Consider the following 27,995-nt stretch of genomic DNA (forward strand, 5'->3'; position numbering starts at 1 on the left):
CTCATTACGCTTACCAGCACGTTTATTTTTTTTATTCTAGTGGTGTGAACAACGCTTCGATGTTTATGGAGCGTAAAGTGTGTGGCCCTGAATATATTGTAACGATATTGAAGGACTCGGGGTATAATAAAACGTATTTATTAAAGGGCGAACCTGTGCCCACAACTCAATGGGACTAAGGTCGTAGCACGTTACAGCAGAACACCAAAGATGTCTCCTTCTTCTACTTCTTCAAGAAGACTGCCAAGCGCGTGGCGCACATCAGCAGGGGCCAGCTGGGTTTTCGTGCTATCATCATCGTCTCTGCGCAACACTAGACGGCGCGCATGTATGTCCCTGTGCGCGCGGTGATCGGCGCGTTGTTTGAATGCAGGCACTATGTCGCGGCATAATCCCCCTCCTCATACGCATCGTCCCGATGCGTCAGGCAATGAATAGATTCGTGGTAGGCGTCACTCTTCTTGCAGTGATCTTTCATAGTAAGGCTTCATCCGGACTACATGTACAACCTCTGTAGGGTTGCGGCGTTTTGAGCTCCCGTGTATAGCGGATCTGACTTGGTAAGTTACATCGCTTACACGATGAAGTACTTCGTAAGGCCCAAAGTAGCGGCTAAAACGTTTTTCAGGAAGTCCACGGCGATGCACTGGGGTCCATATCTATACTTTGTCACCTGGTTGAAAATGCGCTTCGGTACGACGCTGATTGTACCGATAGGAGTCGATACGCTGTTGGCGGCGTATTCTGTATCTCGCCATCTGTCGTGCTTCCTTGGTTCTTTGAAGGAAGTCGTCTAGGCCAGGTGGATTGCTGCTTGCATCATTCAGTGGTAACATGACATCCAGTGGAGTGGTGACTGTTCGGCCGAACACAAGTTCAAGTGGTGTCACTCGCGTTGTTTCTTGAACGGCTGTATTATATGCGAACTTGATGTAGGGCAATATTTCATCCCACAGTTTATGTTGGACGTCGACATACATTGAAAGCATATCAGTCAGAGTTCTGTTGAGGCGCTCCGTTAGGCCATTTGTTTGAGGATGGTATGCTGTAGTTCTTCTCTGGTCTGTATGGGTCATTCGCATCAGAGATTTCATTAGGTCTGCAGTAAAAGCTGGGCCACGATCTGTAATTACGACGCTGGGTGCACCATGTCTGAGGACTATGTTGTTGATGAAGAACTTGGCAACTTCAAGAGCTGTTGCAGTGTACAGCGAGTCAGTCTCAGCGTAATGAGTGAGATAGTCCGTGGCTACGACTATCCACTTTTTGCGCGCAGTCGATGTCGGAAACGGGCCTTGGAGATCCATACCGACTTGTTGGAATGGGGCATGCGGTGGTTCTATTGGCTAGAGGAGGCCTTCAGGTTTCCCGGATGGAGTTTTACGTCTTTGACACTCACGGAAAGTTCTCACATAGCGCTGAACTGATGATAACAGTTTTGGCCAGTGGTATTTTAGGTGAATTCTGGCGAATGTACGGCTTGTCACGGGGTCGTGACGTGGCCAAAGACAGAAAACTTCGTGTTGGGATTTAACTGTTTATTAGGGCGAACCTGTGCCCGGTAAAGGGAAAGTCTAATTACAGCAGCAGTCTTGCACAGATAGCAGTCTCGGACTGATAGCGACGAACGCAGCGTCGGCCTTCGATCAACAACTGACAAGCGGCGAAGCGCGTCGGCATTTATACCCTTGCCGTCGATTGTTCTAGCGTTATCGCTGGCGGTGGCGTAGGCTCCAGAACAATCTGTACCGTTCGCACAGTGGGCGTGATCTTATCGAAATGATCTACTACAGTCCGGAACCTTCTCAAAACCTGCAGGCGCGGTTTGCGCCGAGAATCGTGTGGTGTTTCGGAACGATAACAAAAACTTGTGAAATGGAACGTGGCATTGCCCCCATCTGAAAAAAGGCATCGTCCCGATACTTTAACTAAAGATGAAGGTACAATAATAATGCAAGAAAGTACAATGAATAAATTACAATACAACAATAATACAAAAAACACTGTTTCAGTTTGTTAACGTGCATGAAACGGCTTGAGGCGCGCGACATGGACGACTTCAGGTCGCGATCGGCGTCGTTGAGAGTTCGTGATGCCGTCGGGGACAACCTCGTAATCAAGTGGGCCGAGACGTCGAACCACCTTGTACAGTCCGAAGTACCGTCGCAGAAGCTTTTCACTTAGTCCACGTCGGCGTATCGGCGTCCACACCCAAACACGTTCACCGGGCTGGTATTCCACGAAGCGTCGTCGAAGGTTGTAACGGTGGCTGTCGGTCGTCTGTTGATTCTTGATACGAAGACGCGCAAGTTGTCGGGCTTCTTCGGCGCGTTGAAGGTACTCGCTCACATCGAGGTTTTCTTCGTCGGTGACGTTGGGTAACATGGCATCGAGCGTCGTTGCCGGGCTCCTTCCGTAGACCAATTTGTATGGAGATATCTGCGTCGTCTCCTGCATCGCCCTGTTGTATGCAAAAGTCACATACGGAAGAATGGCGTCCCACGTCTTGTGTTCGACATCGACGTACATTGACAGCATGTCGGCGATCGTTTTGTTAAGCCGCTCGGTGAGGCCGTTGGTCTGTGGGTGGTACGCTGTCGTCTGGCGGTGGTTTGTTTGGCTGTATGCCAAAATCGCTTGAGTTAAGTCGGCAGTGAATGCCGTTCCTCTGTCGGTGATAAGGACCTCCGGGGCGCCGTGACGTAGGACGATATTTTCGACGAAGAACTTAGCTACCTCGGATGCACTGCCTTTTGGCAGGGCTTTTGTCTCGGCGTAGCGGGTGAGGTAGTCGGTAGCTACCACGATCCACTTGTTTCCGAAAGCCGACGTCGGGAACGGCCCCAGTAGGTCCATACCAATCTGCTGGAAAGGTCGGCAAGGTGGATCAATTGGCTGCAGAAGTCCTGCTGGCCTTGTCGGCGGTGTCTTGCGTCGCTGACAGTCCCGGCATGTCCTCACATAACGAGTGACGTCGGTGGTAAGACGTGGCCAGTAGTACCTTTCTTGTATCCTCGCGAGCGTGCGCGAAACACCGAGGTGCCCTGCCGTCGGATCGTCGTGCAGGGCCTGCAGGAGTTCTGGTCGCAGAGCTGAAGGCACCACAAGGAGGTACTTAGCTCGAAGCGGTGAAAAGTTTTTCTTTTGTAGAAGACCGTTTCGTAGAAAGAACGACGCAAGTGCGCGCTTGAATACCTTCGGGACTTCGGCGTCCTGCCTTCGAGGTATTCTATTAGGGCTTTAAGTTCCGGGTCGGCCCGCTGTCGTTCAGCGAAGTCGTCGGTAGTTATCGTTCCCAAGAAGTAGTCGTCATCCGAGTCGTCGGGTAGCGGTTGGTCGACAGGCGCACGAGAGAAACAGTCAGCGTCGGAGTGTTTCTTGCCGGATTTGTAAATGACAGTAATGTCATATTCTTGAAGTCTCAGGCTCCATCGTGCGAGGCGACCTGAAGGGTCCTTCAAGGTGGCTAGCCAACACAAGGCGTGGTGGTCGCTCACAACTTTGAAGGGCCTGCCGTAGAGGTAGGGGCGAAATTTCGACGTAGCCCAGATGATGGCGAGGCACTCCTTTTCTGTTGTGGAATAATTTGCTTCTGCTTTGGATAGCGATCGGCTGGCGTAACTAATAACCCTTTCAAGTCCGTCAGCCCTCTGCACAAGAACGGCGCCAAGACCTATGCTGCTTGCGTCCGTATGTATTTCTGTCTCGGCGAATTCGTCGAAATGGGCAAGTAACGGAGGCGTCTGGAGGCGATGTTTAAGCTCCTGGAAAGCGTGTTCCTGCGGCGTTTTCCACTTAAACTCCACGTCGGCCTTGGTAAGGTTAGTGAGAGGATCGGCGATGCGGGCGAAGTTTTTCACGAACCGCCTATAATAGGCACACAGGCCCAGAAATCGGCGCACGGCTTTCTTGTCAGTGGGCGGCGGGAAGTCGGCGATAGCGGCTGTTTTCCGTGAATCGGGACGAACTCCAGACTTGCTGATAACGTGCCCCAGAAACAAGAGCTCCTCATACGCAAATCTGCACTTTTCTGGCTTCAGTGTGAGTCCGGACGTCTTGATGGCTTGAAGTACAGCTTCAAGGCGCCGAAGATGCTCGTCGAAACTCGAGGAAAACACGACGACGTCGTCCAAGTATACAAGGCAAGTCTGCCACTTCAATCCTGCCAGTACTGTATCCATAACGCGTTGAAAAGTTGCAGGCGCTGAGAAAATGCCGAAGGGCATCACCTTAAACTCGTTGAGGCCGTCCGGTGTTATAAACGCCGTCTTCTCTCGGTCTCTTTCGTCGACTTCGATTTGCCAATAGCCAGTCTTGAGGTCCATTGACGAGAAGCACTTGGCGTTATGGAGCCGATCAAGGGCGTCGTCTATTCGTTGGAGAGGATACACGTCCTTTCTTGTGATTTTGTTCAGGCGGCGATAATCGACGCAGAAACGTAGGGTCCCATTCTTTTTCTTCACTAACACCACGGGGGATGCCCACGGACTCTTGGACGGCTGGATAATGTCATCTCGCAGCATTTCATCAACTTGTCTCTTCATTGCCTCACGTTCTCGCGTCGAAACCCTGTACGGACTCTGACGGAGTGGTCTGGCATTTTCTTCGGTTATGATTCGATGTTCAGTGATTGGGGTCTGCCGAATTTTCGATGACGACGAAAAGCAATCTTCGTATTGCAGGAGCAGGGCCTTGAGCTGTTCTTGCTTATAGTTCGGAAGTCTGGGATTGACGTCGAAAGCTATGGAAGGGGCTTGGTTCCTCTGAGCAGGTTCCGCAAAATCGGCGAGGGCGAAAGCACTGGTGGCTTCGACAATTTCTTCGATGTATGCGACCGTTGTTCCTTTGTTCACATGTTTGTACTCATTGCTGAAATTCGTGAGCATAACCGTTGTTTTGCCTCCCCGCAGCTCTGCAATTCCTCTTGCGACGCAAATATTTCGAGTGACCAACAGATGCTGACTGCCTTCAACGACGCCTTCCAAATCAGGTGATTTAGGAGCACCGACTGAAATAATGACGCTTGAGTGAGGCGGAATGGTGACTTGTTCTTCCAGCACATTCAAGGCATGGTGTCCTGACGGCGTGCGCGGCGGTAGTGCTTCTTCTGTGGATAACGTTATCGACCTTTTTTTTAGGTTGATGACAGCACCATGGAGGCATAAGAAGCCCATGCCAAGGATGACATCTCTCGAGCAACGCTGTAGGACTACGAAGTCTGTAGGATAAATATGGCCGTTAATGGTGACTCTCGCTGTGCAGATTCCTGCAAGCGTTACGAGATGACCTCCGGCTGTGCGGATTTCAGGGCCTTTCCAAGCTGTCCTAACTTTCTTTAACTTCGCGGCGAACGACCCACTGATGACAGAATAGTCGGCTCCAGTATCGACGAGAGCAGTCACACTGTGGCCGTCGATAAGAACGTCGAGGTCACTAGTTCGCCGTCTCGCATTACAGTTAGGGCGTGGCGTCGGGTCACGGCTGCGTCGGCTCGTCCCGCTGCTTCCATGTTGCGTCGTCCGGCCACCTTCGGTAAGTGAGCTTTTGCCTTCAGGGCTTTGCCTGGTTGGGGTTGTGTTCAAAAAGCTCCGTCGCGTCGGCGTCGGCGTCGGAGGATCTTCGGTAGTTCGTCGCACAGCAACCGCACCTCCATCGGTTGCTGCCCTTAGTTTCCCGGATACGGGCTAAGAGACCGGCCCCGCGTTGGGCCAGAGTACTGCCGGGGGTGCGGTGACATGCGGCGGCTGGGCGACGGCGAACGGGAAGGACTTCGTGGTCTCCATTGAGTTCCTGCCAGGTAGTCGGCGATGTCACGTGGCCGATCTCCTGGCTGCGGACGCGGTGCATTTACGGCGAAGCCACGCAGTCCCATCTGTCGGTACTGGCAACGGCGGTATGTGTGCCCGGCCTCGCCGCAGTGGTAGCAGAGCGGGCGGTTGTCAGGTGCACGCCAAACGTCCGTTTTCCTCGGTGCACTGCGCTGGCCCGCTGGGGAACAGTAGGACGTCGGTGGCGTCTGGCGACGGAAGTGTGACGGGGCAGCGTTTTGGCGTGGACGGGGAGGAGCGTTGTGGCGCACTGCAGCGGCGTACCTCATAGTTTCTGGCTCGGGCGGCAGTGTTTCGGGAATTGGAAGCGATTGCCGGACTTCTTTTCGCACAATGTCGGCGATCGAATCCACTTGAGGCTGCGCCGAAGGCAACAGTTTGCGCAGCTCTTCCCGCACGATCGCTCGGATCGTTTCACGCAGGTCGTCGGAGTCACTGGCTTGACTATAGCAGCGCATTCTGGAGTCAGGCGACGATTATACTGTCTGGTGCGCATGTCCAGCGTTTTTTCGATGGTGGTTGCCTCGGATACAAATTCTTGGACGGTATTCGGTGGATTTCTCATTAGTCCAGCGAAGAGCTCCTGTTTGACCCCTCGCATGAGGAAACGAACTTTCTTTTCCTCAGGCATCTCTGGGTCAGCGTGACGGAATAGGCGGGTCATCTCCTCTGTGAAAATTCCAACCTTTTCATTTGGTAGCTGAACCCGGGTCTCGAGTAGAGCAGCGGCCCTCTCTTTGCGAGCGACGCTTGCGAACGTTTGAAGAAATGCGCCGCAGAAGACATCCCACGTTCGGAGCGTGGACGCCCGATTCTCAAGCCAGGTCCTTGCGGTGTCTTCCAGGTAGAAGTACACACGACGGAGCTTTTCTTCGTTGTCCCAGTGGTTGAGGGCGGCCACACGGTCGTATGTTTCTAGCCAGGTTTCCGGGTCTTCAAACGATGAGCCATGGAACATTGGTGGTTCCCTGGGTTGATGAATGACGATCGCGGGCTGGGATGCTCCGGTTGTCATTGTCGCTTCAGTCGAGGTCATGGTCTTGGTCTTCCGCGCCTTGTCTTGTAGCAGGCCGTACTCCGGTGGGAGACCTTGCTGTCGGCGGCTCGATCGCTGCTCTTGGTTGGCGTCGGTGTCTTCTCCGCGAAGGGGGCTGGATTCACGGCTTGACGGGGGCGTCCGGTACATGAACGAAGCAGCACCTCCACCAGATGTCACGGGGTCGTGACGTGGCCAAAGACAGAAATCCGGCGAGTAGCAAGAGGAGCAAGGTCAAGGCTGGATTTCATGTTAGTAACACTGGAAGTGCGGTGATAGTTAGAAAGTATGAACCTCGCGGAGCGGTTTTGCACAGCTTCAATTTTATTAGATAGTGTTACATAGCCAGGGTCCCAAACTGAGGAAGCATATTCAAGCCTATGGCGCACGTAGGTTATATATAGCTGCTTTTTTAAGGAAGACGGGGACAGCGAGAAATTTCTTTTCAAGTAGCCTAGCATGCGGTTTGCATTAGATGTTACATATTCAATTTGGCGCACCCAGGATAGGTTATTGGTTATGTGCACACCGAGATGTTTGTAAGATTCAACTGACTCTAGTAAGGCATCTTTAAGAAAGTAATCAGGGCTAGGTAGTTTGTTACGCGAAATTCTCATTGATTTACATTAAGAAACGTTAAGATCCATGTGCCAGAGGTTACACCAGGAAATAATGTTGTTAAGGTCGGATTGTAGACAGGCAATATCAGTATCGTTAGTAATTTTACGGTAAAGCACACAGTCATCAGCAAAAAGACAAACTGGAGAACAAATGTTAGAAGGCAGGTCGTTAATGTATATTAGAAACAGTAAAGGCCCCAGCACAGAACCCTGAGGTACTCCTGAATGTACCGCCACCTCGGGAGAGTCAGTTTCGTTAATGGATACAAACTGCGTGCGGTTAGCAAGAAAGATTCGGATAAACTGTAGTACTTGTGGATCAATTTTCAAATGGCTGAGTTTATGTAATAGTAGCTGGTGATTTACTTTATCGAATGCTTTTGAAAAATCTAGAAATATACAGTCAGTCACAAAACCTGAATCAAGATATACATGCAGATCGTTAGTAAACGAGATTAGTTGTGTTTCACACGAAAATAATTTCCGGAAACCGTGCTGCGAGTAATGGAAGAACTTATTTGATTCTAAATGCTTAACAAGGTTAGAAAAAATTATGTGCTCAAGAATTTTGCATGGAACTGAAGTAAGTGAGATGGGTCGGTAATTCGAGGGGTTATGTGCGTCGCCTGATTTGTGAAGGGGTACCAACCGGCCTGTTTTCCAATCTTTAGGCAAGTAACCGTCATCGAATTCCAGTTGGATCGAAAACTATAGGGTCCATTTGGAAAAAATTTACACACTGAAGATCTGGAAAATTATCTACAACCGGGTTACAAAAAGACCTGGCGAAGCTATTATTTAACAGCGATGCGCACAGATGGCTAGAAACTGGTACACCGCGATTATCAACCAGGCTTATTGTGGTGTCGTTTTTAGGCTTCATTATGCTCCAGAAACGCTTAGGATTTGTCTTTAACAATAACGGTAGAGTTGACTGAAAAAAGGTACGTTTTGCCGTTAGAAGGGCCTTGGTGTTAGATGCGGCTGCAAATTTGTAGGCTGACCAGCGTTGCGGCCCAGTAGATTTCTTGGCAGTACGATAGAGCCTGGCGTTCTTGTTAGACAATCGTTTCAAATAACGGGTAAACCAGGGAGCATTAGTATTACTATAAACGCGCCGCAACGGTATATGTTTGTTGATTAATTGATAGACCTGTTGTTTGAAGGAATTCCATATGTAATCAACGCTTAGTTTTCTATAACGTGGCAGTAAGCTATCAAGAAAAATACAAAGCCCCGTATTAATAGCTTCGAAGTTGGCTCTATTGTAGTCCCTGATGCTTTTTATGCGCTTCTGTTTTCTTGTAGCAGGAAGGGAAAGAGCGAACTGCAATACGTCATGGTCGCTCAAGCTGGGGATGTGTGTTATTGACGAAATAATATCTGGGGCAGATGACAGGACGAGATCAAGCAAAGACGATGATTTCGGTGTTACACGGGTTGGCTGTTCGACAAGCTGGGATAAGTTAAAAAGGGAGCAAACGTCGAGAAACGATGATGCATCAGCAGATGCAGGTTCGACTAAAGGAGTGGAGTGCAGCCATTGAATATTGGGATAATTAAAGTCACCAACCAAAACAATTGCTACTCCTGGATATTGTACCACAATTTGATTCAAACTATCATGAAGACCTTCACAAAAACCGGTAGCAAAGGATGGAGACCGATAAGCGGCGCCAAGAATAATTTTCTTATAATTGAACGTTAAGCAGCACCAGATAATTTCAAGGTCTGTAGTTACAGAGACAGCAAAAGATTTTAGCTGGTCACTGATTGCGATTAGTACACCACCACCTGTCCTGTCACTGCGATCACGTCGATATACCACAAAATTTTTGTCACATTGAAATAACTCATCCACCAATATTTTGCTCGTGAGCCAAGTCTCCGTCAGTACGACGATATCGGCTTCAGAATCATAGATTAATGCGTTAAGTCTATCCTTCTTTTGATATAGGCTACGGATGTTGGTATACAGAACAGAAACATTGCGCGTACGGCCACTACCCCTCACACTATCCTAGCTACCGTTGGGCTGACTATACACATGTCCCGAACGCGTCGACCTCGGTGATGTAGAGCCAGACGGAACATCCGGAGAGGCAACCGCAGGAAGAGAGAAAACAACTGCACTAACTTCAAGAACAGAATCTGCATCTGCACAGTACCGGTAGTGTTTCTCGTCTGCAATAAGCTTGTTGTGGCGCAGTTTGTACGAAGTTTTCAAGCCCTTGCCGAAGTCAAGCAGCTTTTTACGTGCAATGCGCGTAGAAAGAGAAATCTTCTCTTATGTTAAAATCTGTGTTAGTTAGCAAGGATCTTTTTGCATGAATCAGTTCTTCAGTTTTGAAAGAAGAAAATTTAACTACAATGGGATGGTTTTTGTCAACTGAATACCGGCCTATCCGATGCGCACGCGCAATGTCGGTTGCAGGAATTTGCAGTGCAGTATCTCAGAAGAAAACGAGATAATCTGGCCTTCAGATTCCTGCCAGCTTTCTTTAGGACTGTCTTTAATTCCGAAAAACAGCAAGTTATCTCGCCTCGATCGATCTTCTGCCTCATCAAGCTTTGCGCGTAACGTGGTTATTTCTTCACGCAGACGGCACCTTGAAACACCAGCACCAGCCTGATCTAGCTGGCAGAGCTCAAGACTGGCAGCCTGCTTTTCAACGGCTTCTAGGCGGGTGCTGATATTCGCAACAGTAGATACCATCAATTCATGGCCACGTTTTAATTCGTCAATCGCCTTTGCCATGCTTGATTGATTAGACTCAATCCTTATACAGCGCTCGTTGGTTTCCTTAACTAATTTCAGTACTTCGTCTGGCATCCCAGGATTTTGCTCGATGTCCCCGCATATCACCAAAAACAATGCACAAACAGGTTCAAGAACGGCTCCTGGGCATGGAACCACGACAATAAAACGGTTGTCAGACTTGTAGGATCTACAGGTCAGAAAGGAAGGATGACTGACCTGCGCAACAAACAAGAGGCGTAAGAACATCGCTGCGGCCGTGCTTCCATGCCCACTGGCAAAGTGGTCCGTGGGACGCCCTTTTGTATGGCTTGACGGGGGGTGGAGCGATGACGTAGATGCTGGTAGGCTGAGTCCGAGAGTATCTTGCGATAGCTTCGTTGTGGCAGAGCTGGTTGCGTTCCTCGATGGTAGCAGGCTCGAGATACCGGTGGGACAGCGAAAGAAGTCCGCCATAACCGGGTTACTACTCGAGGCAGCAGTACAGGACTGCGTCACGGGGACGGCGCTTTGCCAAGGGCAAAGCGTGACGATCTGCGCAACAAACAAGAGGCGTAAGAACATCGCTCCGGCCGTGCTTCCATGCCCACTGGCAAAGTGGTCCGTGGGACGCCCTTTTGTATGGCTTGACGGGGGGTGGAGCGATGACGTAGATGTTGGTAGGCTGAGTCCGAGAGTATCTTGCGATAGCTTCGTTGTGGCAGAGCTGGTTGCGTTCCTCGATGATAGCAGGCTCGAGATACCGGTGGGAGAGCGAAAGAAGTCCGCCATAACCAGGTTACTACTCGAGGCAGCAGTACAGGACTGCGTCACGGGGTCGGCGCTCAGCCAAGGGCAAACCGTGACGATCTGCGCAACAAACAAGAGGCGTAAGAACATCGCTCCGGCCATGCTTCCATGCCCACTGGCAAAGTTGTCCGTGGGACGCCCTTTTGTATGGCTTGACGGGGGGTGGAGCGATGACGTAGATGCTGGTAGGCTGAGTCCGAGAGTATCTTGCGATAGCTTCGTTGTGGCAGAGCTGGTTGCGTTCCTCGATGATAGCAGGCTCGAGATACCGGTGGGACAGCGAAAGAAGTCCGCCATAACCGGGTTACTACTCGAGGCAGCAGTACAGGACTGCGTCACGGGGACGGTGCTCTGCCAAGGGCAAACCGTGACGATCTGCGCAACAAACAAGAGGCGTAAGAACATCGCTCCGGCCGTTCTAGAGATTCTAGAGCGACTAGGCATAATGTATTACACACAACAGGCGTCAAGGTTGACATCCTAAAAGATATTAGTGAAACAATGATAATACCCCCCTTGCCAAAAAACATGCACCCCGAACACAATAAGGCCAGACGAGAGACAAGAGCAAATCAAGTACAAAAAAGTTTGGTAATGACAAGGACGCAGTTTTCGTAGACGCTGCTCGATACAAGCGCAGACGGGGGTTTACCGCAGCTGTAATCGATAGCAACAAACGCTGTGCTACATGCGCGATCATACGCACCACAAGTACCGAGACAGCGGAAGAAGTAGCCATAGCGTTCGCAGTAGCTCAGACAAACGCTACCGTGATAGTCAGTGACTCTCAAACGGCGGTGAGAAACTTTGCCAACGGCCGCATCTCCCCGGAGGCACTACGTATTCTACAAGGAGGGTGTTGGACAAGCTCCAGAAATAAAAACATTACATGGACACCCGCTCATGCCATCGCGGGGGACAGCAACAACGGGTCTGTACATGACGCAGCTCGAGGGCTCACCGACCGAGCTGCCCTCTCAAGTGCCACCCCAACCTCCTCCGGCGATTACGGCGTGGCAGACTAGTGGGAGTGGGAAGACAGAATGACCAGATACAATGAAATTACAAAACATTAGAGATTACAGAGGGGCATATTCCCGCCCCCTCACCCAAAATTAACAAGAAGACAGTCTGTCAAATGGCGGCAGTTACAAACTAGGACGCATCCGAATCTTGCACTATTGCACAATATATATCCTGATATATACAAAACAGACAGGTGCAAGCGTTGTGACTCCAGAGCCAGTCTGGAGCATATTGCCACCTACTTCTAGTAGTGGGTCGTATGCCAAGGCAAAGGCTCACACCACCAAAGAGGAAGAAGTGCGCGTGAGCCCCCGCTCTGGCAAACAAGCCCAACCGACGCGCTTGGTAAGAGCCCTGTTGCTCAGACGTCAATAAACCTTGTCGACACCCCTGGAGCGACGTGACAATTGGTTGAGGTGCTACGTAGCCCCTCACGGATGTTTCAGACCCCTCCTGGAAGCGGCGTCAACACTTCCATTCATCGGACAAGCCGCAGGATCAGGGGAATACCACCCAAAGCTGACCTTACAGTTCACACCAGTAAAATGAGCACGTCCGTTCAAACCACTTTAGCAGGTACGGAAAACCGCATGGTGACTCGGAACGCCCTCGAAAGTCCACAGGTTCCGACACCATTTCATGGCACCGAGCTCAAAGACGTCGTGGACTGGTTGGTCGACTTCGAGCGCCTGGCTGCTTTGAACGAATAGAACGACGCGGCCAAACTTCGGCGTGTGTACTTCCATTTGGAGGATGGAGCACGTATCTGGTACATGAATCATGAGGAACAGATGACATCGTGGCCCGGATTCCGCCGCCAGCTGTTGGATGCTTACAGAAGTGCTGATCACCATGAACGAACGGAGCGAGCGATCCAGGCCTGCATCCAGATGCCCAATGAAACTGTCATGACCTATGTGGAAGATATGACGCGCCTGTTCCGACGGGCTGATCCGAGTATTACAGAGGAAAAGAAGCTGCGTCACCTATTGCGGGGAGTTAAGCAGCAGCTTTTCGCTGTCCTTGTGTGGAGCCCTCTGAACACGGTCGCCGAGTTTTTGTCAGAAGCCATCACAATGGAAAATATGCTTCAGCATCGATCCACCCTGTATGAGCGGCAAGTGAAGACGTCCACTGCTCAAGTTCCCACGACTATTGGGAGCAACACCGAGTGTCTGCGCGACCTTATCCACTATATTGTACGCGAGAAGCTGTGAAAGGCTGTCGCACCACTACTACCTTCGGTGAGTTCCATTGCAAGCATCGTCAAGGACGAGCTGCATCATGCCCCTCGTGACCCTGTTAGTGTGCATAACGCCACACCCACCACGGCTGACTACCACTGTGTGACCTATGTGGAAGCCTTCAAGCACCCAGCTTCCTCTTCCCCGCTGTTTGTTCAGGCGACTCTTACGGTTTCACATCAGTCGGCGCAGCCTCTACGGTACTACGAGAACACACGCATGCCCCCACCCCTCGTTTACGTCAGCCCTGTAAATCTTGCAGAACGACCAGCACATTACCTTGACGACAGACGCGCTTTGCCTCGGAAATCCGATGTTTGGCGCACTCCTGATCGCCGACCTTTGTGCTTCCACTGCGGTGAAGCGGACCATTTGAACCGCCAGTGCCCATACCGGCGCCTCGCGATGCGCAGCTTTTCAGTATATTCAGCGCCTCCTCGGTATGGCCAGCGACCCCGGGACATTGAGGACTACCTGGCTCAACAGCGCATGCCACCGCGTTTTGGACAGCAGTCGCGCTCACCGTCGCCGAGGCACTTTTCATCTTCGCCCCAGCGACATGCTGGCGCACGGTCCCACAGTCCCCGCCGGGAAAACTAGCGCAAGCGACCCTTGGAGGCGAGGTCACCGGCAGTCGACGTACTGAAGACCTCCGATCGACGCTAACAGGAAAGGGTGTAGATTCGACTTGGCATTATGTGTGGCTTTCTCTGGATATAGCGGTGCTAATGGACGTCTATGCAGTAGGTGGTTTAGGTGATACCGGGGCTGACTATTCGATACTAAGCGGGGAAATGCCCAGACTACTAAAGAAAGTAATCACACCCTGGCATGGCTCCGTGGTTCGAACGGCTGGTGGCCACACCGTCTCTTCGCTTAGAACCTGCACGAGTAGAGTTCGGGTCTGCGCCTACACTTTTGTAGCAAGTTTCCTTGCGCTTCGTGAATGTCCACGCGACATTAATCTTGGTGTTGACTTCCTGCAGGAGTATGGAGCTCTCATTGATCTTCAAGAGAATCGCATCACCTTCTCACTCGACCGAGCAATCGACAAGCAGGACGACCAACAACGTGCCGACGTTCTTTGTGTTTCTGCTGAAAGTAGAAGGCTTCCTTCAAGAGCCAGTGTTATAGTCGACGTCTCATGCTGTGAATTGCGAAATGGTGAAGCAATGGCAGAGAGTAATTTTGAACACCTGCTGACTCAAAGTGTTTGTGTGGTGGGAGTATCATACAGCTACGTTATGACCGATCTCAACTGCTTGTTACAAATTTCAGCAACGAACACCAACACCTTTTCCGTGGCACTTCTTTAGCGTTTGCAGATGAATTAGGAACTGTTCCCATCTGTTTCTCGTCGGACGAATTGGAGGCCGCCGATACGTCTCTAAACAATATCGATATTAATTCTAATCTCACACCACAAAACTAGACAGCACTGCGACAACTCTTCCTTGAATTCAAGTCATGCTTCGCTACTTCCTCTAAGGTGCGCCAGACTTCGATCTCTAGGCACAGAATCACCACTTACGACGACGCCCGCCCAGTACACTAACAGCTTCACCGCAAGTCAGCGAAGGAACGAGAAGCCATTCGTACGCAAGTTGGAGGAATGCTTGACAACGGCATCATCGAGCCTTCCAACAGTGCGTGGTCCTATCCGGTCGTCCTGGTCAAGAATAAAGACGGAACGCTACGTTTTTTCGTCGATTACCGGAAGCTGAACAGAGTGACCAAAAAGGAAGTGTACCCGCTGCCACACATCGACGACTCGTTAGACAGATTACGCCGGGCCCACTATTTTTGCTCTTTGGATTTAAAACGTGGGTACTGGCAGATTGAGGTTGAGGAGCGAGACCGCGATAAAACGGCCTTTGTGACCCCTGAGGGCCTGTGTGAATTTCGAGTCGTTCCTTTTTGTTTGTGCTCAGCGCCCGCAACTTTCCAGCGAATGATGGACACTGTGCTTACTGGTCTGAAGTGGCAAACTTGTCTCGCATACCTTCATAATGTCGTTTTTTCTACAACCTTCCAGCAACATCTTCACCGCCTCAGGAGTGTGCTACAGGCTGTTCAATCAGCAGATCTTACACTCAAACCGCAGAAGTGTCACTTTTGTTACGAAGAGCTCAAATTCCTTGGCCATGTAGTCAACGCGAAAGGATTCCATTCCGACCCCGAGAAATTTGCCGCTGTAGCCGCGTTTCCGCATCCTACAGACAAAAAGGCTGTTCGGCGCTTTCTGGGCTTGTGCGCCTACTATCGCCAATTTATTAGAAGGTTTTCGAAGATAGCGGAACCCTTGACTCGCCTTACACGCGACGACAAACCGTTTGTATGGGCTACCGAGCAACAGGCTGCTTTTGCCGAGCTACGGCAGCGGATGCAGTCAGCCCCTGTTCTTGTGCATTTTGACGATGATGCTGACACAGAGGTGCACACAGACGCCAGTAACATCGGCCTCGCCGCAGTGCTCGTCCAGCATCAACACGGCAAAGAACGAGTCATAGCCTATGCCAGCCGCTCACTGTTCCGTACCGAGGTGAATTACACGACCCCAGAGAAAGAGTGTCTCTCAGTAGTGTGGGTGATCAATTTTCGCCCGTACCTCTAGCTATGGTTGTCCATTTAAAGTGGTGATTGACCACCATGCCCTCTGCTGGTTGGTAAACATACGTGATCCCTCTGGACGACTGGCCCGATGGAGCTTGCGGCTACAGGAATTTGATGTAACCATCGTATATAAGTCTGGACGGAAGCATGAAGACGCTGATACACTGTCGCGTGCACCCATACCTTTAGTCAATAAAGAAGAAGAGGACGATGACAGTTTTCTGGGCACCCTTAGCTCATCTGACTTGAGCAGACGCCAGCGAGAGGATGAAGAGATTTGACCACTCATCGACTATTTGTAGGGTCATAGCGCCGTTATACCTCGCCATCTATCTCGCGTCATGACGTCTTTCTGCCTCCGAGATAATGTCCTGTACAAAAAAAAAAACGCCCGTTCTACGAGCCGCGCTTACCTACTCGTCGATCCGAAGGACATGCGAGACGAAGTCCTCTCCGCGTGTCATGACGAGCCCACATCTGGCCATCTAGGTTACTCGCAAACGCTCGCCAGAGTAAGTGAGGCGTGCTACTGGCCCGGACTTTCGGCAAGCCTGAAGCAGTACGTCAAAAGCTGTCGTGAATGCCAGCGTCGAATGTCGCCAACAAGCTAGCTGGCTGGACTACTTCAGCCAATCGATCCACCCCACAAGCCATTTGACCAAGTTGGCATGGACATTCTCGGCCCATTTCCTTTATCGTCCGACGGCAACAAATGGGTCATTGTTGCGACTGACTATTTGACCCGCTATGCTGAGACACAGGTGATACCGCGAGCCACGGCTTTTGAGGTAGCATAGTTCTTCATGTGTCACATGGTTCTTGCCACGGTGCTCCATCTACAGTTATAACCGACAGAGGAACAGCGTTCACTGCACAGCTCATTGATGAAGTTTTTTGACTAAGTAACACTAGGCATCGAACGACGACTGCTTACCATCCGCAGAGCAACGGCTTGACCGAACGACTAAATAAGACAGTCACAAACATGATTTCCATGTACATCGACGTCCAACACAAAACGTGGGATCGCATTTTGCCTTATCTGACGTTCGCTTATACTACCGCCGTTCAAGAAACAACCCGATTTACACCGTTTCGCCTTCTCGACGGCCGCGAAGTTCAGACGATGCTAGATGCAATGCTTCCTTATGAAGACGCCGATCAGTTAACAATTGACGCAGAAGAATTTGCAGAGCGTGCCGAGGAAACTCGCCAGCTCGCCCGGCTACACATTGGTCAGCAGCAACAGGTCGATGCACAACGTTACAATATGCGTCACAATGACGTATCTTACAGTCCAGGAGACTAAGCTTGGGTTTGGACCCCTGTTCGTCACCGTGTCCTTTCCGAAAAGTTGCTCAGCAGATACTTCGCTCCGTATAAAGTATTACGCCGCGTGAGTGACGTAAACTATGAAGTGGTTCCGGACGCTACGTCGTCACTATAGGTACAACGAAAACAACCGACCTCTGACATAGTTCACGTGGGCCGCAAAAAGCATTATTTTGCGCGTTCCTAAAAGATCTCTTCTACTTCTAGTAGTGAGTTGTACCTACTTTTAGTAGTGAGTTGTATGCCAAGGCGAAGGCTCACACTACTAAAAAGAAAGAAGTATACATGGGCCCCCGCTCTGGCAAACAAGCCCAACCGACGCGATTGGTGAGAGCCCTGTTGCTCAGACGTCAATAAACCTTGTCGTCACCCCTGGAGCGACGTACCATTATGTTATGGGAATGTAGCGGGATTAGTACTCATAACAAGTATGCAGCCTCTGCTGAAGCCTTCGCGCGCGCTGGGAAGTCGCAATGCTCAGCTCCGCCCTCGAAGACCAATAGTGGGCCATCCAGCGGGCCGAGGAACCCGCCAGGATTCAAGTACCCCTGGCCGTAATCTAGGCGGGACCAATCACCCACCCCATCTACTCGCCGGACTCTGAATAAAAGTCTTTCTTCCTCCTCCTTATGTCGCGCGTAATGAAGAATAGCGTCGCGGCAAAAAAAAAAGAAGTTTCAAGACTTGGTTTGGTCTGCCACCTATCGTCGTCAACGGCGACGGAGATAAGACCAGCGAGTTGTAACGTTAAAGATACTGGTCGTTCCCCTATTCTATGGCAACGATCGTTCGACGCAAAAGAAAGAAAAGTGCTGACCGACTGCACCAGACGTTTTGAAAAGGCAGCAAAACGTATTCTTTTTTTGTCCTTCTCGTGATTACCGGCTGCTTGTCCGGCTCGCGACGTGAAGAAGAAATCATGTATATGCTGGTGCGGCGACGGCGTAAGCAAATTAAGAACAGTTGTGTCTTTCTAAAGCAATGTAACCATATGCAAGCCTTATCAAGCTGTGTTGTTGTAAAGTGTAAATAGTTACGCATAACTAAGGAAATGAAACCACACTGTAATAAACCCTAATTAGGCCGAGCTAAGATTCTAGTATGCCTAGTCATGCCGCCAAGTTAAAATATTCAGAGCTTAGTCAATTATCAGTTGAGACTGAGCCGTACGGTACTGCTAATTTGGTTAATTACCTCATTAGGCTTAGAGTAACCTAAGATGCAGCCTAATCAAGATGAAGCCTCAAGTATGCAGGTTAGATCAATCGCTTATTTACAGAAAGAAGGTACTTGGTGCTGCGATTACGAAGTGATTATCAATGTAACCCGATTGATACCTAGCCAATACGCGTGAATCGCAATGTGATCGCGTGAACACTTTGTGCTTGGGCGCGTGAGTGAACGTGTGTCTAGTCAAACCTGGACAAGTCAGTGCGAACTACTCTTGCTCTGTCCCAGCTTTGCATGACTCCGTGAAAGTTGAGCTAATTTTTTACCTTGTCGAAAGGCTCCATCGACGGCATATCTTGAAGTGGTTCGCAAACATGATTTAACAGCCGGATGGCAGCATTTAACAATATTTAGTTATAGGTTACTTAACTTGTACCATACGTTAACTTGTCACCTATGTGTTTTTCAAGCTTTTTTCTACTACATAGTCTTCTCTGGTTGCACCGAAAGTGGTCATACTTATTTTAATACTTGTTGGTGGTTTTGCGCTTGAAAATTGCGATGTGAATGTGAGAGATGCTGTAGCAAGAGATAAGAGAGCTCGGTAGTTCTACGACGTGAAGTTAACGTGCTTATGAATCTCATAACACAAGCTTCTAGGAGATTTCATTCATTAAAATGTGGCCGTCAACTCGGTCCCATGTAATAACATGGTGTTACCTGACATATAGCTTAAAGAAAGTATGGCTGCCGCGGTCGCCTTTTTATGAAGGTGGAAATACTGGAGGCCCGCGGACTTGAATAAAGGGCCTGCTAAAGCATCCAAGGTAGTCAAAATTTCGAAAACATCACATTCAGCATTTATCATTACCGAATTATAGTTTTTGGAAGTAAAACCTCCAGAATTATTTATGGTTTTTCAAGTACAAGGTCATCATTCTACAAGCTTTTTCCTCGCGGCACACACTGATCGGTGCATATAGCTCACATAATCACCCACTTGTTGTCTGCCGGTCACTTCGCTTCGTTCATCAAAGTACTTAACGAAACAAAAAACACTACGAAATAATGTCATTTTAAGGTCCGCTGGTAGACGATTTCTTTGATAATAGAGCAGTGATTCTCAAATGGGGATCCGCTAAGCCATTTCTAATGTCCGTGAAAGCCTCACCCACATCTTTCTACAAGCGTGACTGTGCCACGTATTGATGAACTGTCGAAAATGAAGTGATGTGGCATGTTTGTTTGATGTTTTTGGTACCAATTAAAGGCACCTGTTTCACGCTGCAGTTGTGCTTTAACTTACCTACGTCCCCCTCCATCCTCTCCGCTGCAAGGGCTCCCCCATCAATTTCACCAGTCCACAAGGGGTCCCCGACACATTCATGCCTAGGAACCACTGAACTAGAGCCATTATTATAAATATTTGAGGTTTTACATACCTGTCTACGATGGGAGTGTGTGGCCCACCGGAAAGAAGTTTGACCCCGACGTGTTTTTCAAGGTGCAATCACATCACACAGTTAACGGTCCTCTACCGTTTTCCCTCCATCGAAATGTAATCACTGTGGCTGGTACCGCACCTACACATTTCGTGTCACCAGCCGCCTAACTGCGTATCCGCTGTACCATCGCGGCGGCATGTTTACAGTGTCTCCTCAGCCACCTTAGTCCTCCATAAAAACATAATAAAATTTTATTAAAGAATAGTGTATGCAGGAATTTATACATATACGATCTCTCCAATGTTAGTCACCGCATTTTACAGGAGGCTTACAGAGGCTTAGATTTTGAACAGCATGCGATAACAGTTAATGAAGAGTAGCTCATTTAACTGCGATTCTGGGATGACATGTGGCATGTTGCGTAACTCGGGAAAACAATTGCAAATCATAATTACTGAATGAGACAGGGACCGCAGCGACGTAGGTCTGAAAACTAATGTTCAGAAAACTTAAGTATTGTTGAACAGCTTTGGAAAAAAACAGTGGTTTGCGATACCCATTGAGACGCCAAATATATGTACTAAAAAAAATACTCCTATTTAGGAAGGGTTATGATCGCAGATGCGAACCTTCAAATTGAAGTAACTACATGAATAAGAATGTTGTGATGTAGATTTGGTGATTATTATGAGAGAATGAATGGCAGTTCACTACCGTCCTTCGAGAGAAAAGGTTTTAAAAAGCTGCATTTTACCGGTACTCACTTATACGGGAAGAAACATGAAAGTTTATGAAAATGGAAAAGCCTCTAACACGAACTGAGTACGACGCCGCGTGCCAAGAAATTTTATATGATAGGTGTAACCTTATCATGGGCAAGAAGACAGCAGAGTGGGCTAGAGAACAGATGTATGTTAAGGATATATCTTAGGGCAAATTAAGAATGCACCGAGAAGACCAGTCAACTGGTTACCAATAAAAGAGACCGCACAGATTCTAACAGAAGAGAAGCGCGAAAACGGGAGGCAGGAATAGTAATAGGCAGAAGAGATTCAAAAGTTTCTGGCATTAACGTGAGCGCAGTATGCACAAGACCGGGCTGCTTAGAGATGGATGGGAGTGGCATGCACCCTACAATCAGCATGTTTGCCAGTCGCGACTGGTCACGGACGTCACACTCACCACCTAGCTCAACCTTGCGCTTAATGTTTCCCGTGCGAGGTGCATCATTAATCTCTGAACTTACTGTACAGTGACCGCGGATACGTTTTACTAGGGCCATCTGAAGTTCTAGCCTCAATTGTTCGATTTCCCTTTCGTGAGCTGCAGCTTCCTCTATGCGCCTGGCCGTCTCTCAAGCGCAAGACGTCCTCATTCTTCGGCTTCCTTACACCTGAGCTTCCAACACTCACAAAACCTTTACTCATCCACTCCGCAATTCTTAATTGCCGGTATGAAATGTGGCTTGCTACGCATCATTGCCAAATCAATTCGCACTCATCGCACGAAAGTACAAGATCAGGTTTTCTTAACCTGTTAAGATTTATGGTCACCCCGTGCAGACTTCCATTGCTCAGGCTGATGTGAAGGTATCTCAATAAACACTGCCTTCACAAAGCAGCAACTAATCTACTCCTTTGGAAAGACACCATCTAACCAAAACACCTTGTCGAATCTCTACTGAAAGTGAGCACTCACTAGCATACAGAAAGAACACCACCGAATCCAGCTGAGTCCCGCCGCAGCCAGTCAGTGATGTGATCGAGGAGCAGAGCAACAGGTGAAGACCCAGTCATCGGAAAATGAGACTGTCTTGTGGGGCTTCTTGATGATAATGCTACATGTAGGCTGCCGCAATGCATATTTTCAATCGGCGTGTGTGCCCGACGAAGAGGATGAAGGTCGCTTGCTGCTCGAGCTCGGAGCCAGACAGGCCAGCGCTGCAAACGCCCCTGCAAATACATTTTCTAAATATATTTGCAATATCATCATCATCATCATCATCAGCCTGACTACGTCCACTGCCGGACAAAGGCCTCTCCCATGTTCCGCCAGTTAACCCGGTCCTGTGCTTGCTGCTGCCAATTTATACCCGCAAACTTCTTAATCTCATGTGCCCACCTAACCTTCTGGCTCCCCCTAACCCGCTTCCCTTCTCTGGTAATCCAGTCAGTAGAGGATTTTAGTCTGTCCGGCACTCCGGTACGTTTTTGCGTATACCGGGTTGCCAGAGGGCGTAAAGCCGGATAGCGTTGAAACGAGCCTTTTGCACTTTTAGCCCGTGCCGCCCAAAATACACCCAAAAAACGCCCGCGACGCCTTCGCGGCTGTGGCCGCCGCATGTGCGTATGCACAAAGTAGAAAGTCTTCGCAATTACTGACTAAGTTTGAAAATAAAAAAAACATTGAACAATGCCAATAAACTTTTTCGTTACAAAACGGGACTTTATGTTTGTTTTCTTCAATTGCGCTATGATTTAAACCTAACTATGAAGAAAACATCAGCATCACGGTGATCGGCATCAGAATCGGCATCATGAGTTGCTGACACAAGCGTCATGCGACTCATGCCTACTTTTCGTGTGCTCCATCTGACAACGGCTCCTTGGTGGCATCGGTCGCAGCGATCCATTGATCCCGTTGAAGTGTCGGTGATTTGCTGTTGTCGTGTCTGCATCAACGATGCCGTACAGCGTATTTCACGACCGACTGCTCCTGCGAACTTTGCGATGGAACGAAATCGAAAATATGTATTTGCTCCGAACTGCACCGCGCCGTGACCTCCAGATAAACGGACTTCTTGATTTGGACGGAATGGACTTTACTACATTCTACCGCTCGTTAAGGTTTCAAAAAGGAGACCTGGAAGATTTGATGGAAGCCTTGCTGATTCCCGAAGAGGTCATGAGCGCTCAACGGGTTCGAGTGTCTGCTCGCGAGGCGCTGTGCATGACGTTGCGGCGTCTAGCCTACCCTAATCGTCTCTGTGAGCTGGAGCTCTTCTTTAGGCGCCACAGCTCGGTAATATCAAGTGTGGTGTCTAAAGTGTTAGCCCACATAGATTACTACTTCGGGCACCTCCTTGCGGACCTTACAGTGCACAAGTGGCTCAATCTGCAATCACTGGAGCTGTTCTCTCAGGTAAGAAGGCGTGCTGTTGCACTGCATGACTGCCTTTAGCGCTATGTTTATGCTTCGCTGCACTACATCTCTGTGTTTTGGTAGAGGTCATTAAATGTAATTCGTGCCCCGCCGTGGTGGTCTAGTGGCTAAGGTACTAAGCTGCTGACCCGCACGCAGGTCACGGGATCGAATCCCGGCTGCGGCGGCTGCATTTCCGATAGAGGCGGAAATGTTGTAGGCCCGTGTGCTCAGATTTGGGTGCACGTTAAAGAACCCCAGGTGGTCGAAATTTCCGGAGCCCTCCACTACAGCGTCTCTCATAATCATATCGTGGTTTTGGGACATTAAATCAATCAAATCCAATTCGTCATTATGAAGGGAAAATAAGGCTCTGGCTTTCTATATTCATAGCACACCAGGCACATTAAATCGCCCCTCAACCCCACCAATGACGTAGCAACATCATCTTCTAAGTAATAATTTGCCGCATCAATTTAATACGTGAATGTGTTGTCGATTTTATTAATATTTTCTAGCGTGCTTCAAAAAAAAAGCACAGGCGACATCCCTTTTATTCCCAACACTGTAAAGCAGTTATTTCTGTGAACCAGACACCTACTCCTTCATTATTTTGCCTCCTCATTATCATTACTGCCCCAAGAAAAACCTCATGATGTAGTCAGTGTCACAACAACTGTACTGTAACAATGCCTTATAGATCAGTTTTCTTTCTTGCTGTACCAATGCCATTTGACATATTTCTCAGACTTTTCTGCCGAACGAGACAATTTCAAATTTTATTTGCAGCTTTGTTTAATCATTGTTCACAGAAAAACGAATTCCATTCAAACTAAAAAAATTTCAGTGTTGTGTCGATGAGCAGCCTGCCTTCCAAGGTTAGCACCATTGCTCTATATAACTGGCTGTTCTGTGTCAGCAACCTACTTTTGCATGCAGTTTACTCCATTACTTCAACAGACGCAGTACCTGATGCCAACTACCAGCATAAAAGGTGTTAGTATTTACTATCAATGAATAATTATGACAGATTCACATGAACCACTTATCATTGAAAATGTGATAAGCGAAATTCATGTATGTGTCATTCAATGTTTCTTCTGTGGGAGAGAGATCTGAATTCCTGTTGCAGTGATGCTAAACATCGAGTTAGTGCCAAACACACGTCCTGCCAGGTAGAGCTACTACACCTTAAGCAGCTTCGTTTACTGCGAAAAGTTTAGCTTATACTTATTTTGATCTTGGAACGTCGTGCTATATTTTGGTCTTGGAACTTCGTGCTATGTGTTGCTTTCTGCAGCTGCCATTTCATTTTTCAGGCTGTGGACAGGAAAGGTGCTCCATTGAAGAATTGCTGGGAATTTATTGACGGAACAGCTAGACGAATTTGTCGACCATCAGCTAGACAAGAAGACTATTTTTCTGGGCACAAACGCTATCATGCTTTGAAGTTTCAGGCATTGATGTGCGCAAATGGCATAACCTGTCAGTTGGATGGCCCTTTTCCAGGCCGTCGTCATGACGCTGGTATGTGAACTGTGAACTTTCCTCCAGTTTCTCCTGCAAAGGTATCAGACTAACTGAAATGCCCTACGGAATACTATGTTGTTAATGAAACATTTCGCTTCAAACACATTGGCATGTCCTGGCAAGGTAGCATGCACCTCTATGATAGAAAATTCATGTAGGCTAATTTCAAAAGCATGCTACTCCGTATATTTATACCCACTTGATGCTTAACACTTCTGTTTTGGCAAGTCAATTCATCATGAAATTATGATGTCCCAGCTCCAACAGACACCTTTACTTCAGACGGCACATATGTACCCGTTTGTCCATTTGTGTCTGCCCTTATTTTTTATTTAAGGGTGTTTGACTATTTAAAAATTCTAAATGAAGAACTAAACAGTGTTTTGTTTGTTTTGGTGTTTTAATTGAATGAATATTTGGAGTTTATTCAAACTACAATAATTGCACATAACCAATGGCAAAATGTCAAAGCAACAAAGCTTTAGAAGAGCAAAAGACCAAAACTCCTATTTAAAAGATTGAATTGGGAAGATACACTAATTTCACACTTTTACGGGACTACAAAGACTTCAGTCATCACCGCAATAACAAATTTTTGCTTTGAACTCCAGCGTTGCTGAAGAAAGTGTAACCTCAATTCATAACCACAAGATTCATCATAAGGAATGTTATACAAGAGCTGGTGGCAAAGTACCTCCTTTAATATTTATGTAACTTCTATGTTCATCATACAAATGAAAAAAAATACTTCAAAGGCTGTATACTGCTGTATGTAAACACTCAGTTCACATAATGGTATATTTTAGTGGTCAAATATTATGACGATGTTAATTCATTAACGTGTGGATATTTGCTTGGAATTATGTGTTGTGGCACTCTACAGTTGTCTTCGAAATGGGTGCCTTTCTGTTCAACTGATATTCGAATAGTACTCTATTCAATTAGGCATGAATTAGGTATCATCACTATTCAATGTGTATTTGTTCAATTCTACATTTCACTATGCACGCCCCTAGTTATTACCAACCTTGCAAAGACAAACGTTCAACTAGAAATGTAACTTCCTCACTAGGCTTAAAGCTGTCAAAATTTTTCATCTTTTATTGGCTTATTCTGCTCCAACCACTTCTTGCCCTTGACATTTGACAAGGTGTCTTAAAGGAGCAGTGACACAATTTTGGATGTCCTGCAAGTGACATTTTTTGATTTCTTGGTATGCAGCATAAAAGTGTACTAACATGTTTTGAGACATTTTTGCTTTCATTAGTATGCAGTGTATTTAACGCTCTCCACACACTGGAGTAAGCGAACACATCCAAAATAGTTTCTTTGATTTGAAAGTTTCTATCACAGAGCATTAGCATGCCTCACTGCAATGAACATCATGTCAACTAGTCAACGCAGTTACTGAACTCTACGTTCCGAGTGCCACCTAAATTGCCCAAATCATTGTCAAGGTCACGAGAAGATTTCTGTCTTATTGTTGCTAATGTGCTTTACAAGCAAATGATGGCCAAAAGGAAAGCTACAAGCCACTGCAGCGCGTGCAGTCATTTACTTTCTGGAGGAATCAGAAATAGCTCTAAAGTACTAAACAAAAAATAAATGTACTTCACTGTTAACCGCGATATACTCCAAACAGTATTTTTGTGTTTTACTATGATATTTTTGGAAAAACTTTGCTGAAAACAGTTACATTTTATTGAACTTTCACTTTTTGTGTGAACACTTAAATTGGCCTGACTACTTGTGTTTTTACAAACTCAATGTGGTGCGGACACATTTCTATGTAGTGTAGACACATTTCTGTGTGGTGTGGACACTCAGTGTTGAAAAATGTGCACTCATCGTGTAAGTTGTGCTATGGCTATATGTATAGCCTTAGCACAAGGCTATCTGTATAGCCTTGTGTTTGCTACTAAATGTGCGATGTCGACTTTTGTGCAAGAGGAGTAGCCGGCGCCACGCATTGGCATCAACCTCTCCTTATATACATTTATTTTTTTTAAAAAATACGGATCTGCTACTAGCAAGTGACTAGTTGCTGTCTTCCAGTAACGTCAAACTGCCATGAAAAATCACTTAGAGGTCAACAGCCCTCTACCCTTTTCAATTTCACATATTCAGTCATATTTTGAGAACACAGCAGGATATATGCTGCTTCCCTCTTTGTCTCATGGTCACAGTTTTTTTCTTTTTCACCTTGCCATGCTCTTCACTGTCCTGTGTATGTAAGCGTTAACTGGACACACCACCATGATGGAGCACAGGTGTGCGGTCAAGCAGCTGGTACAGTCCAAAGATAGTAAATCTGAAACTGGCAGTTCAGCAAGTTCTCTTTACTACACTAAGTTTGGTGGGACTAGTTTAATAGCACTGTTGAACCACTCATTCTTCTCTGCAAGCTCAAGTCTACTGTTTCTGTAGCAGGATACCATGACTGATTATCCCATATAATGTTCAGTATTGTTAAGCAGTTTTTTTTTCTGCAGGTATCCTAAAGGAGACTGCCCTCTACCGCAACTTGGAGACAGTTACTCAAGGCCGCACATATGTAATATATGGAGACCCCGCCTACCCACTTCGGCCACTGCTCTACAAGCCTTTTGGAGGTGCTTCTTTGCGTCCCCATGAGGTCAACTTCAATAAGCGCATGAGCTCAGTGCGGCAGGCTGTTGAGTGGGGCTTCGGCAGAGTCGTTGCAGACTTTGCCTTCGTTGATTTTTATAAAAGCCAGAAGATGACTCGGCAGAGGGTGGGTCGGATGTACAAAGTTGCAACATTGTTCTTAAACTGCCGTACTTGCATGTATGGCAGCCAAGTGTCTACATATTTTGATGTTACTCCGCCCACCCTCAAAGAATACCTTGTGCCATTTGAGATGCCAGCATAGCATACTGACATAAGCATACAATGGATCCTTGTGTGTTGTGCAAGGCAGTTTGCTATTTGTGCGTAGCAGAGTTTTGTTTTTTGCAGCTAGTAGAAGAGAACCAAGACGTTCGGCTCTATTTTAACTGGCTTGTTGATAACCGGGACTTAATTGACTTTCATTCTATTATCATGACAATATCTTGTACAGTCAAACTCCGCTAGAACGAACGCCGCTTCAACGAAAAATTCACTATTCCTCGTCAGCAGTCCATAGGAGTCAAGGCATAAATATTGTCGCCACTACAACCACTTTTTCTTTGATCGTACCGCTTCAATGAAATTTTACGATGCAATTCGAGGCTCAGATACTTATTGGTAATCAGTAAACCCAATCTTTAACATTTCGATGCATATTCAGAACCTGAAAATGCGTCAACGAAGTCTAAAACACATGTTGGCACCACAAGGACCGGGGCTGTTCAGCAAGCATGGGCGCCGCCATTGCTCGATAGCAGTGGTAATGAGACTGCCCTGATAGTACACTCTAGCCCTGCTTTTGCAACTGGTTTGCTTTTGAGCTGCAGACAAT

The 27,995-nt window shown here is 47.9% G+C and overlaps 1 protein-coding gene across 1 annotated transcript; it reads left to right on the forward strand.

Moving 5' to 3' along the window:
• The first annotated feature begins 22,675 nt into the window (after positions 1 to 22,675).
• LOC142783769 (uncharacterized) lies at positions 22,676 to 27,995 on the forward strand. The gene is made up of 3 exons (XM_075882335.1): positions 22,676 to 23,002; positions 24,322 to 24,529; positions 27,025 to 27,995. Exons 1-3 carry the CDS (start codon positions 22,676 to 22,678, stop codon positions 27,423 to 27,425), a joined length of 936 nt encoding a protein of 311 aa, XP_075738450.1. The 3' UTR covers positions 27,426 to 27,995.

The sequence above is a fragment of the Rhipicephalus microplus genome, unplaced genomic scaffold, assembly GCF_043290135.1.
Source record: "Rhipicephalus microplus isolate Deutch F79 unplaced genomic scaffold, USDA_Rmic scaffold_12, whole genome shotgun sequence".
Taxonomy (NCBI): domain Eukaryota; kingdom Metazoa; phylum Arthropoda; class Arachnida; order Ixodida; family Ixodidae; genus Rhipicephalus; species Rhipicephalus microplus.

What these genes read in the sequence shown, in the direction of transcription:
- LOC142783769 (XM_075882335.1), top strand. Translation starts at nt 22,676, where the DNA reads ATGGACTTTACTACATTCTACCGCTCGTTAAGGTTTCAAAAAGGAGAC. An exon ending in CACTGGAGCTGTTCTCTCAG is followed by an intron (nt 23,003 to 24,321) that starts GTAAGAAGGCGT and finishes TTCATTTTTCAG; the next exon opens with GCTGTGGACAGGAAAGGTGC. An exon ending in AGGCCGTCGTCATGACGCTG is followed by an intron (nt 24,530 to 27,024) that starts GTATGTGAACTG and finishes TTTTTTCTGCAG; the next exon opens with GTATCCTAAAGGAGACTGCC.